The following is a 13,479-nucleotide window of genomic DNA, read 5'->3' as shown; positions in this document are numbered from 1 at the left end:
GTAATATGGATCACTGAGCTAGTTTCGGATCGGCGCAGAAAAATAGATCCATTGGATGTCCAAGCATACTTGTAGTTTAGTTGTCTTTTTACTGAGCGAGCTTTGCTGTAAAGAACTCTATTTTCTTTAGTTAAATGTTCGTTGATGTAGACTGGACGGTTGTTTCCTTCGATGCCTAGATTTGTTGTGTTAAGTTCGCGGCGTACTCTTGCGGCACGAAGTAATTGGTCCCGTGGAGCGCGGCGGGTGAGTGTAAGGACCACAGGTCTGGGCCGTTCAAGGCCCGCGGCGGCATTCTCGCCCTTCTTGCCTACGCGCCTCACATCGTCGACGTCGCGCGGGTCCAACTGTACACCCAGCTTGGTGCTTACAATGCTAACAACCTGCTGTAGATTTTCACCGCGGGTCTCCGTGAGTCCAGTTATCTCAACATCTTTGAGAAATTTCCGCTGCTCTGTAGACGCAAGCTCTTTCCGCAGGTAGGTCACTTCCGCCCGCAGGTTTTGTACTTCCGTTTTATAGGAGTCGAGTTCCTTCAGTTTAGATTTCATGTCTGATATTTCGTTGCGAAATTCGGTTATGTCTGCCGAGGTATTGTTTAGAGATGCTGTAAACTCTGTCATTTCTTTCTTCATTGAGTTGAAAACTTGCTGTAGTTGTCGCAAAGTGAGTGTAAGTGTCGGTGAAATTTCACTTGGAATAGCCTTGGAATAGCTTGGTAACTCAATGTAGTAATGTTTTCAATCTGACTACACAATACAGGCGTAGCCTAGTGTGGCAGTCATAGGTTAAGTAAAACCTGTAAACTTTTTGGCAAATAAAACTATTTTTATTTATTTATTTTTTTATAAATATTTCTCTAGAATCGGCGCAAACGCATCGTTCGGTCTCGCTATGAACCAACGAGTCAAGCTCGTCATGAACGCGCTCCTGCCGAAACCTAACCTGGATGTCCATACGATCTACGTCGATGGCAGCGTGACCGGCCCGCGAGGCGAAGGGAAAAACCTGGTGGCCGAATACAGGACCGATGTTACTGGCATTCTTACTGGCTTGAGAGGCAATGTGAGTACCTATTAATACAGAATTTATTTAGTTATGTTGTATCTCTTTCACTGCTACTATATGACTTATATCTAACAGAGTACGGAGTATGCAAGGCCCTGTAGCGGCAACGGCGACTAGCAACCGAGTCTAAGCAACTCTTATTAGATTCAGTGGTTAGCCACGAGTTGAGAGTGATCTCTATTATCGCTCTCTATGTAGCAGTGGCGGCGCGTTAAACATATGCATAGGCAAGTCGCGGGGGGGGGGGGCTTACATATTTCCTTTACAACTCTGCTCAAACGTCCAAAAACAGGCAAGCCGATGGGAATCGGCTTTTATGGACGCGCCGCCACTGCATGTAGAGATTTCTCCATCACGATTAGCACTGTGCCCAAATTAGCGCCAGTTTCATCTCACCAACGAGTTTAAACGTAAAGCTGCTTTTGTTGCTAAGCAGAGTACATGGCCCTATATTGACGACCCTATATTGAAGTCAATTCGTCTTACTTTATCTACATCTTATTGTAGTTGATTATTTTGGAAAATGTCAGAATATAAACGTAAACGCTTTCTGCGCGGACGAAGTTACGAGTAGAAGCTAATTATTTATACACGTTTCCTAATCACATAACACAATTAACATATTTGTAGTATAAGGCTGAAATTTTAATTTAATATTTTTAACCATGTTGAACTGTGTACATAATTTTAATGTAATATGGATCATTTGTTATCTGCAATAAATAATATGAATGAATGAATAACAATGTCCTCCAGATGGTTCTCCTGGAAACCAACTTCGACGGCAACGCGACCGTCGTCTGGACATCCGAAGACCGCCAGCACAAGACCATCAACAACCTCATCAACTACCGCTGGGACGCGAACGAAACGCGCGAGGCCAAATACGTGTTGAACAGCCCGCTCTACGTCGATGAATCCACGCTCGACCTGTACGGGATTTATGAGAAGGACTTCGTTCATGGATACCAGATTGTCAAGTTAGTATCGTACAAGTACAGCTGCAAAAGTGCATACCCACTTTACCGTAGACCGTTATAAGACCATCAACTATACCGCTGGGACACGAATTAAAACGCGCGAGTCAAATTTGTGTTGAACAGCTTTATGTCGACGACCGGTCTGGCCTAGTAAGTAGTGAAACTAGTGAACCTGCCTGTGAAGCCGATGGTCCTGGATTCAAATCCCGGTAAGGTTCCTGAGTCATGGGTGTTTTCTATGTAAGTATGTATTTATCTATATAAGTATGTATATCGTCGCCTAGCACCCATAATACAAGCTTTGCTTGTTTGGGGCTAGGTTGATCTGTGTAAGATGTCCCCTGATATTTATTTATTTAATCCACGCTCGACCTTAACGGGATTTATGAGAAGGACTTCGTTCACGATGGATACCAGATTGTCAAGTTAGTATCGTTACATACATCCAGCGATAATCTGCAGTGTTGCACATGACAGTGGGTCGATTGGTGGTCGACGCTGTTTAGATTACAACGACAATGCTGGCGGTCTAGCATGAGTTGCGTTCTTGCGCGAGTCCATACTTGAAGTCGCGCCAGATGTAGACGCGCGCGAGAACGCAACTCATGCTAGACCACCAACATTGTCGTTGTAATCAAAACAGCGTCGACCACCAATCGACCCATTAATTTTAATTTACCAAGCATGACAGGAGGTTGTATGCCACTCGAGGGCTTCAAGTTCAGAATGACTCGGGCAGGATAAATAGGCAAGGCAGGCAGGCAGGTCTCGATATCAGATCTGGCAAGAAACGACTTTTAAGTTTTAATTTTAGAGTCTTTCGCTGACCCGATATCGAATCGGTGAAGTCCTGATATAAGAAAACAGCAGAAAATTCAGTTGCTTGAAACATTTGAACACAACTTTTTTTAAGTCATAATCTTAATTTTTGTGAGAAATGGATTACATTTTTGATTAAAGTGTGTAGATCATTATGAACACCTGACCTGCTTAGGTACTTCTGCCGCGAAATGTATGCCGCTGATCATGATGACGATATATCTTCTCTTTCTCATGACAGAGGCGAGATGCACTACCCGGGCACGAGCAAGGTGGGCGAGGTGGACATCCGGTACGGTGGCTTCCGGCACACGGACGGACACTTCAACGTCACCACGCCCTTCCAACGGCTGCCGTGGCTCAAGTCTATATTTACCGTGAGTTTACTCAATATTGATTCCTTTTCTCTTTCTTGTGGTCTTGGGAGGCCTGCCATCTCTTTCCAACTGAGGCATTGATTGACTTTATCCTCCTAAGGACCAGCCATACAAATGAAAAGTCCAAAATTTGCTACTGTAATTTGAACCTATAGTGTAGAAAATAGAGTTGATTTTGCGTTGTTGGAAAATTAAACGAAACAAAGCAAAAGCGACTCTGTTCCAATTAAATAGGATTTCGATTTCATCAAACTGAAGAGGTAGGACCTTGGGCCTTAGGAGGTTAGGGTTGTTCTGGTGAGAACTGTCTCTTGACGTTTATGAATAACGCCGTAATAACATACAGACGGCTAATTCCCTTAACATGCTTGTATATTATAACCGGAACTCCATTTTCAACTCCTTCCGCTTGTGATATTAGTTGTAAATTGTTTTTTTTTACTCGTAAGTTAGGTATTTTTTATATATGAAATAATCGAATTTAAACTGTTGTGAGACATACTAACATTGAATAATTTTACGGTTTAGACTCACTTGTTTTAAGTCACTCGCGCGACATGTTTCGGAGAGCCTAGGTCTCCTTTCTCAACCACTAACAGTGACTTAAAACAAGTGAGTCTAAACCGTAAAATTATTCTATAAATGAAATGAACGATAACCAATTCAATAAAATAAAACTCCTTCTAATTTAACGCTAATTTAATCCAAATCTCTTTTATTTTCTAGATGAACAATCTAGAAGAGCAATCGGACAACCACGTGGAGCTATTCTGGCCGAACAAGACCGCCACGGTGAACACGACGCACACATACACGAAGGACCCGGCAGGCTTCCGACAGGCGGGCGTTGTTGCTATCTCGCTCCCGCTCGCCACGCAGCATCTTGTCAACACCGACTATGTCTACGTACAGGGTACCTATGTCACTACATACCCTCACTACCCAATCGATCGCTAGATGGCGCTGTGCCGCTTGAAGCGATTTCTACATCGCGCTAACGATGTGTCGACGTAGAATACATAAGTATCATATTCTGTACGGGTAACATAATATGCTCCACAGTAAGGCCAGCGGGTACCGGACCGGCATTGTACGGCATTGTACGGCATTGTACCGCGCGCACCCGATCTGCATACATTCACTATTGTTAGTCTTAGTAGCTCGGTACACAACAACGTCGTCGCCACTGTATGCTTGTTACACTGTGGTTCAAGGGAGCGTACGTGCACTGTCATACCTATTTTATAACACTAGTTTATAATCCTAATTAACTAATGCGATTGTACCCTATTTTACCCAGGTGATAAAGAAAGCACCGGCAACGCGACCGTAGACTTCGACCTCGAGCGTTTCGTCCAAGCGTCCTTCAGGCAGATACTGAGCAAGAGCTCAAGAGACCTAGATTTGGCCACCACCGACATCGAGGTCGTTAATGACCGCATGCCGGTCGGCGTCAAGTATATCCACGAGTACGATGACACTGGTAACACTGTAAGTATTAAAACTGGCAATTTTAGTAGTTACAGCTAGGGGGTGCTCCCGGTACTGGTTTTCTATACAAATACAGTACCCGAACCGCGAATTCCCGGTTCTTATCATACAAACTCAGTACCGGGAGCATTCCCTAGGTACAGCATGTATGAGATGAGCTGTGATAGGGACTCGTAATATTTATAGGTTAGACCATATGTTTGTACTCTGTGCAGTGCGGATCTATAATGCACTATAAGTACAAAACTAAGCAATCTCTAAAGCTTTGGATTCCTCCGAAAACGGTGCCGTCATATAGCGGCCGCAAAAGACGGCCGTCTTTACGGTGGCGACATGTGGAAAGTACCACGGCGTTACAACACACCGTCAGCCACCAAGGTCAAAGCGGGAAATTTGAAAAATGTAGGCGTGAAGGGATATCGTCCCATAGAAAATTTGAATTTCGCGCCTTTTTCTACTGACAAGATTTGATTGACCATCTATAATTTACTTGGAGGATGAAATATCATCAGAAGAGGAAAATAATCGTAGTACGGAATCATTTATGCAAATCTCGTGTCATTTATTCAAAATGGCGTCACCGCTATCTAATAAAACGTTCACGAAACTATCGACAAGGTCATGACGGCCGTCATCTTACGTTAAGCTTTGGATTCCTCCGAAAACGGTGCCGTCATATTACGGCCGCTATATAGCGTTGACTGACGTCACTAGAACGTTGTCTATGTAAACAAGATGGCGCGGTTTCCTAGACGGCGTTACGTTACGTTGATTGTCAACGTAACGTAAGATGACGGCCGTAATGACCTTGTCGATAGTTTCGTGAACGTTTTATTAGATAGCGGTGACGCCATTTTGAATAAATGACACGAGATTTGAATAAATGATTCCGTACTACGATTATTTTCCTCTTCTGATGATATTTCATCCTCCAAGTAAATTATAGATGATCAAGCAAATCTTGTCAGTAGGAAAAGGCGCGAAATTCAAATTTTCTATGGGACGTTATCCCATCGCGCCTAGATTTTTCAAATTTGCCGCTTTGACCTTGGTGGATGACGGTGTGTTATGACGCCGTGGTACTTTCCACATGTCGCCACCGTAAAGACGGCCGTCTTTTGCTGCCGCTATATGACGGCCGTCATATGACGGCACCGTTTTCGGAGGAATCCAAAGCTTGACGTTGACAATCAACGTAACGTAACGCCGTCTAGGAAACCGCGCCATCTTGTTTACATAGACAACGTTCTAGTGACGTCAGTCAACGCTATATAGCGGCCGTAATATGACGGCACCATTTTCGGAGGAATCCAAAGCTTAACAGGGTAATTGAGGGTTATTTTTCAGCTGTTTGTTATTGATATCGTTTTCAGTTATCTGGTAGACCGTGGTGGTAGCATGACATCTAATAAGTAGCCAATAATGCTATTATAATCTACCGATATTCGGCAAAAATAAACCCGCGAAAGTGAGGCGGTTGAAAGTATTGAAACACTCGAAGTCATTGTTGGGTTCAAACCCTGAAAAATACAGTCCTTTTATTTTGTCTCCGTCTGCACGTAATTTTAATTTATAACAAGCAGAAACGTCTGCGAACGATGCTATTAAGCTTAGAATAAATTTAAAAGTGAAACAAAAACTGTCTTGGGTGAGACTTGAACTCCAGACCAAAGGCCGTGAACTCACGTCTCACCCAAGCCAATAATTATTCCACTTTTAAATTCTGTCTGTACGTGCTTAATATCTAATATCAGCCGTTTTCAATATACCTCCAATTTTCAGGATGTAAAACAAGCGACAGTTTTCCACCTGCAAAACGCCACTCGCTTCAACGTGACCGGCGTGATGGACGTGTTTACGTACGAAGCCGGCAAGAAACTGAAGCTGACCGCGATACACGGCGACAGGACTCTGACCTTCGAGAACGAGTATGAAGCTATAGACAAGGAACTCAAACAGGGCAGCAAGATCAAGTGGGCGGCGGACACGTGGATTAACTATGACTTGCACGTCACTAATATGACCTCGGTGAGTTTATCTATACTACCGCTAGAGGATGTAGAATTATAAGCAGAGCTCGGCGGGGGTGAGCTATTTTCCTTATAATATGACGTAAGACTTGTCAAAGTCCAGCCACAGACCTTCGAGAACGAGTATGAAGCTATAGACAAGGAGCTCAAACAGGGCAGCAAGATCAAGTGGGCGGCGGACACGTGGATTAACTATGACTTGCACGTCACTAATATGACCTCGGTGAGTTTATCTATACTACCGCTAGAGGATGTAGAATTATAAGCAGAGCTCGGCGGGGGTGAGCTATTTTCCTTATAATATGACGTAAGACTTGTCAAAGTCCAGCCACAGACCTTCGAGAACGAGTATGAAGCTATAGACAAGGAGCTTAAACAGGGCAGCAAGATTAAATGGGCGGCGGACACGTGGATTAACTATGACTTGCACGTCACTAATATGACCTCGGTGAGTTTATTATCTATACCAGGGATGTTGCGAATATCTGCATCCGCAACCGCGGAACTTCCGCATTATTTTCCACATCCGCATAAAATCGATGCGGAGTTTAATGCGGATGTGGAACAGGTCGGTACAGGAACGTCTTAGCATCGGCATAAGTGCTAGACTGCTAGGTAATTTAGTCATTAACCAAAAAAACCTATTAGAAATGAGCAGTCAAGCGTGAGTGGGACTTAATGTATGGAACCCATGTATGGAGTTCGACTCGCACTTGGCCGGTTTTTTGAAATAAAAATGACTAAATTGTAATATTTGACGTTTTTTATGTACCTATCTTGACATCCGCATCCGCGGACGTGAGCCTTTAAAAATCCGCATCCGTGGATGTCAAAAAATCGGCATCCGCAACATCCCTGGTCTATACTACCACTAGAGGATGTAGAGTTGTAGACTTTCTCCAGGCACCCTGTGCAGGGTCGCCATGTAAGGTGAAAAGCTTTATAGTCCGTAGATTTTTAGCTGGCCCCGATGTTTTCTGTCTATTGAATCCTTTGTCTATTGTGTTAACTAACACCGCACGTACCGCTACCTGCGAAATAAGGGTCGTGTAATTCTAATTGGCACCTAAACGCGGGCTAGTCCAACGCTCAACAAACCAGTATAGGTGCGCTCTCCGATAACGCGCTTTTGTTACGCATCACGATGGCACATTTTAGACTGGTTCTGTAGCGTTCGACTCGCCGGCACTCAGTAATCGTAGTTCTTGGGTGGTCCCTGCCACACAGAAATTGCAAATTATTTTTCCATAAATTAAACAGTATAGCAACAAACAAGGTAGCCAGCCTTATGGGCACCGTCTGCAGGGTTAGAGTAGTGTAGGTGCAATTTACCATTATTTTTTCCATAGGCGGAGACCGAATCGCAGCAGCTGATAATGAACGTCTGGTACCCGCTCCGAACCTTCAACCTCGTCGGCATTTACCGATTACAAGACACGCTACTCGACGGCAAAGCTGTTCTTAACTGGAACGTACGAGATGAGAACAAGACAGCGGAACTGAGGGCCAAGTGGGAAAACCCACCGGCTGAAGAAGGAAATGTGCACGCTGTGGACTTGGCACTAGCACATCCGTCGTTTAGAAAAGTGAGTTATTATACTTGGTCAAGCAAATCTTGTTAGTAGAAAAACCCGGAAAATTTTAATAAAAAAACCGGCCAAGTGCGAGTCGGACTCGCGCACGGTTCCGCACCATCAACAAAAAATAGAGCAAAACAAGCAAAAAAACGGTCACCCATCCAAGTACTGACCCCGCCCGACGTTGCTTAACTTCGGTCAAAAATCACGTTTGTTGTATGGGAGCCCCACTTAAATCTTTATTTTATTCTGTTTTTAGTATTTGTTGTTATAGCGGCAACAGAAATACATCATCTGTGAAAATTTCAACTGTCTAGCTATCACGGTTCGTGAGATACAGCCTGGTGACAGACGGACGGACGGACGGACAGCGGAGTCTTAGTAATAGGGTCCCGTTATTACCCTTTGGGTACGGAACCCTAAAAATCGCGTGTCATTTATATCCTATCTGTGGAACTGTTTTGTTTACATTTCATCGTCGTTCGCTGCACATTGCTGCTTTTGGTTTGGTTCCTAGGGATACCATACTTTAGTTTGCTTTACATTGCTACTGACATATCCTGCTTGACATACTATAGGTACTTTACGAATTTGTTTGGTGGAACTATCTTGACACATGCGACAAGGTTTATGAGGCCAATGTCACTTAGTTAAAACTAGACTGATATTCGGAAAATAGAAAGAGTAACTTGATAATTTGGCCGTCTTTAAACAAAATTAGAATAACCTCCTTGTCCTTACGGTACGTTTATGAGTTAGTCGCTACTTTTGGCACTCGTAAATATCTTCACAAAAAATGGCTAATTCGCAAATTATTTTTCGTAGTTTCCGTCAGATATTGGTAGTGTAAAGGCCTCCCCCCTTGATTTCCATTCGTCTCGGTTTTGAGCAATCTTAATTTCAATTTCATGTTTTCGCCAATTTTTGTTTGATACTTGTAATTATTTTTACAAGCTTTTATTTAGTTTCACCTGTCCCGTTGTCTGTCTGTCGGTCTGTAATCAAATCTTGCAAGTTAAATTTGATCCACTTCCCGGTTTCCGATTGAGCTGAAATTTTGCATTTTGCAATATTATGGTACCATCGAGCTGATCTGATGATGGAGACAGGGGATGGCCATAGGAACTCTGAGATAAAACAACGCAACCCAATTGTGTTAGGGGTTTTTAGAATTGTCTCGATGAGTATTAGTTGTCTGTCGTAAGAAAAGTACAGTCAGCGATAAAAGCTTGTACCAAAAATGAAATTTTTGCCAAAAACTTATTAGACGATATACTTAGACGAAAAGAAGTCTTAAAATAAGTTGAAGATGAAGGGCGTTAACTCTTATTTTAATTTCAGGACGTGACCCTAAAAGGTACCTACATCACCACCCCCTCGGTCATGTCGAACGTGTCCGTCGAGCTCCAATACTCCGACTACGACAACGAATACCTCCGCCTCCGCTCCGTCCTCACCGACAACTCCAACGGACCAATCAGAGACTACAAATTCGCCCTCAAGTGCACACACCCGTCGACCAACTTGGACTTGGATATGAAGTCGGATATCAATATACACAGCCGGTGGTACTATCTGAATAATTACTACAAGTTCCAGAAGACGTTGTTCTATGAGAAGCTGAGGAGTACGAAGTTTTTGGTGGATATGAATAAGAGCTCGGTGCAGTGGGAGGTATGTGTTTTTTTTTTAATATTTTCTATTTATTGTATTATCAGTCTTTGACGGCTTTGGACAGAGTAGCATATATGGCGGTCTTTGGTGTCGGAGGCGAAGATCCACTTCGGGTCGTTGCGCCACAGCAGTAAGTAAGTATTTGATTTAAATCAGTTAAAATGTGCTCTTTGAATTTGACACCTTATGTAGATGGCGCTGTACGACTCCATAAAATACTTATATTAGCAAAAGTTGACGTTTGTCATTTTAGTTACCACAAAATAGCTGGCGATATGCAGCACCATTTTCTTCAGCTGTCACCTTTAAGGGGCTACCTGGAGTTTTCATCGATTTTTGACAAGTTTTGAATCGTATCTCCTACGTTTGCACCACAGATAAAATTATAAGACAAACGGCTATCAGTTCTTCAATCTTTTATCTCCATTTGTGTCGACCGGATTTTGAAAGAAATGAATGCTTATTTTTTTATGATTTTTTTAAACATTGTCTAAAAAAACACTTTTTTGGTATCTAGTTTGCTGTGAAGGATCTTAGAAATACGAAATCTACATATTTGGGTTCGTCTTTGACGTGTCGAAAAACGTGTCGAGGATTTTAATTTCACACTAATTAACACAAAAGTTATGGCCAGAAAACCAGTTTTTTGGCCTAAAATTGTTCAACTTTGATGCCAAATATCTCGAAGACTATGAACTTTGAAATAAATATGGGATACTATATTGCAATATGACCATCAAAAACATTACATGTAAAAAGGTGCAAGTCTCGCAACGCTTCTACTGCAAAAAAGATTTGAGATGTAATGTGAAACCAAGTCGGTTATTTTAATCAGTGCCAGGGGGTGTTAAAACCGTATCAATAAGATATCTTTAATTTGTAATACGTATAATGACTTGGCCATCGCACGGCTGCATAATGACATAAGGATCATCGTCACCTATTAAAAATAATTCTAATTGAACATAACGCTAGCGCTAATTGCAGTTTGAGCATTACACATATTTACGAGTAGTTACGGTACGAGTAAAGCATTATGTGCGATTGCCAAGTCATTATATGTATTACAAATTAAAGATATCTTATTGATACGGTTTTAACACCCCCTGGCACTGATTAAAATAACCGACTTGGTTTCACAATAGCATTACATCTCAAAACTTTTTTGTAGTAGAAGCGTTGCGAGACTTGCACCTTTTATGTAATGTTTTTGATGGGATCTCATCTCTTTTTGTAGGCAGTCCTTCTTTTCGGGTACTCATACCCATAATATGTGTATGTGTATACATATCATAACTAAACACATCTTCATTCATACTCACATCGTACATCGTAGTGTACCTTTACTTTGCCTACTATTTGTAGGAACTGCAACAGTAACTTTGTAATAGCATATATTTATATGGGATTACAAACTTACTTATGCAGTTCTTAGATCTTTAAAACGTGACTGATACAGCAATATTTTTAGGTTTTCTATGGCTTGATAAGCTGAAAACTACTTATGTTTAAAATTTGAAGCTTGTGGGTATGCTAGAAGTACCTTAAAATTATGATGATCGTGAGTGTCGAAATTAAGGAACTTTGACATACAATAATTCTTAAACTACAAGTTCAAATTGAATGTTTTTGAGAATATATCTTAAGCATGTTAAGCCCTATATATTACTGAAAATTCAGGGTTCTAGCTTCAGCCAGCACAGAATTACAAGACGTCGAAAATGGCCTGAATCGCTGAGAAAAGGATGGTACGGCCGTGCCTCTTTGTTTTGCTCGACTTGGCGATAAGCTACAAAAAACATTAGAAAACTAAGGGATCCAGATCGAAGGTCATTGGCGTGGGGGATCCCCTTAAAGACACGATTCATTCTTAGTAATTTTATTGAAGCGCAAAATGTGACCTTGAATGACGACACTTTCTTCAGGACGATTTTTCATTACAAGCAGTTGTTGAGCTACTTATCTGAGAATCACCCTGCAGTACCCTAATTTGACTATGTTTTCAGCGAGCGAACGAAACGTACTACTACAAAGTGAACGGCAAATGGGACCTCACATATCCGGACTACCGTATTTTTACACGAGTGAATAAACCAACTGGCAACGATACTGGGCTTGCCACACTCTCTATGAAAGACCTGAGCTTGATTGGACACTACAACAGTACTGATGGTGAGTCGCGTATCGGTTACTAGTCTCTGTTTGCGAATTCGTCTGTGTAGAAGGCCTTTAAACTGCCCCTCATTTCCCTTTTTCCTCTAATGTGAACTTATATCCCCTAGTCAAATGTTAATTATAAATATTATAATTATTAATCTTTAATAATCGTTAGTAATGGCGGCAATATTTAAAGTGCCAAAGAGGTGGAGAAAAAGTAGCAAAGTATTTTTTTTTGCTAGCTTAGGCCGCGAATATTTTAGCCTTCCCTCGTACATGTCTTCACATTTATCATATGAATCGAATACATTTCCTTCCATCCACTGTTAAAAATCTTCAAACATAAAACTAATTATTAATTCCAGATATATCCTACCACGTGGTGGGCATGATCGTCGACACGCGTTCAGCCAAGATGAACGCGTGGCGGAACTTCGATGACGTCACCACAGTAGATCTCGCATCCTACATCCGCCTCAACCACTCTCGACTCCTCACCAGCTCCATAGTCTGGCGACCCACCATCTTCAGCGAGATCAGGCAATCTGCTGTGTATGGTCTCAAGTACATGTACAGCCAGATTAACGAGACGCTTTTGATACTTAAAGAAGCGCCTATGGAATCGCATTTGGCTTTGAGAAATATTTGGAATGACGCTAAACCGAGAATACGCGATTTCCTCGACGATTTGAACGACTTACACGTAATCAAAGATGATTTAGATACATTCGAGCAGTACCTAAATGAGTCTTATAACGCGAACGACTTTTACGTAAAAGATGTCGTCGAGTTTACCTATTACGTGTTAGACGAAATGGCGATTAGAAATCATTTAGAAAGTCTCCCAGGAATCGTTAATGATATGTGGGGAATGATGGGCAATACCAGTCAATCTCTAAAACAAAGCTTAACCTACGTCGTAGATACAATCAAAATGGCGTATTCGAATTTCTTAGATTCCGCTAACAAGTTTTTAGACGCCGATTTCATGGATTTAGTATCATCAAGGCTTGAATCGATGATAATGCAGTACGACACTTTTGTGAGAGACTTGCATATGAAGTTGTTGGAGTATTGGGAGAGTACTTATGTGAATGCGACATCTAGACTGGCGAAGTACTGGCACCAGTTGCTAAAGTCCATGGAACCGCTTTTCTTCAAGGTCCTGCATTATACTGAATCGTTCGTGTTTACCGTTTGGAGGGGTATCATGGATTTCTTCTATAAGCGGCAACAGGAGTTGACGGACAATCATTACTTTAACTATGTGTCGACGTTTGGACAGGAAATGGACAAGTAAGTATGC

The 13,479-nt window shown here is 42.0% G+C and overlaps 1 protein-coding gene across 1 annotated transcript in view; it reads left to right on the top strand.

Annotated features, from left to right (window-relative positions):
- Nucleotides 1–13,479, top strand: part of LOC134661223 (uncharacterized) — a 134,276-nt gene that overhangs the window by 95,611 nt on the left and 25,186 nt on the right. Inside the window, exons 47-56 of the mRNA XM_063517200.1 lie at nucleotides 864–1,065; nucleotides 1,825–2,048; nucleotides 3,109–3,244; nucleotides 3,971–4,157; nucleotides 4,545–4,735; nucleotides 6,518–6,763; nucleotides 8,115–8,351; nucleotides 9,684–10,016; nucleotides 12,023–12,188; nucleotides 12,539–13,469. Coding sequence (XP_063373270.1) covers nucleotides 864–1,065; nucleotides 1,825–2,048; nucleotides 3,109–3,244; nucleotides 3,971–4,157; nucleotides 4,545–4,735; nucleotides 6,518–6,763; nucleotides 8,115–8,351; nucleotides 9,684–10,016; nucleotides 12,023–12,188; nucleotides 12,539–13,469 — 2,853 coding nt within the window. The remainder of the gene's footprint in view (nucleotides 1–863; nucleotides 1,066–1,824; nucleotides 2,049–3,108; nucleotides 3,245–3,970; nucleotides 4,158–4,544; nucleotides 4,736–6,517; nucleotides 6,764–8,114; nucleotides 8,352–9,683; nucleotides 10,017–12,022; nucleotides 12,189–12,538; nucleotides 13,470–13,479) is intronic.

The sequence above is a fragment of the Cydia amplana genome, chromosome 2 (assembly GCF_948474715.1).
Source record: "Cydia amplana chromosome 2, ilCydAmpl1.1, whole genome shotgun sequence".
Lineage (NCBI taxonomy): Eukaryota > Metazoa > Arthropoda > Insecta > Lepidoptera > Tortricidae > Cydia > Cydia amplana.
Note: the sequence above shows the minus strand (reverse complement) of the source record. Positions and strands in the feature narration are given on the sequence as shown.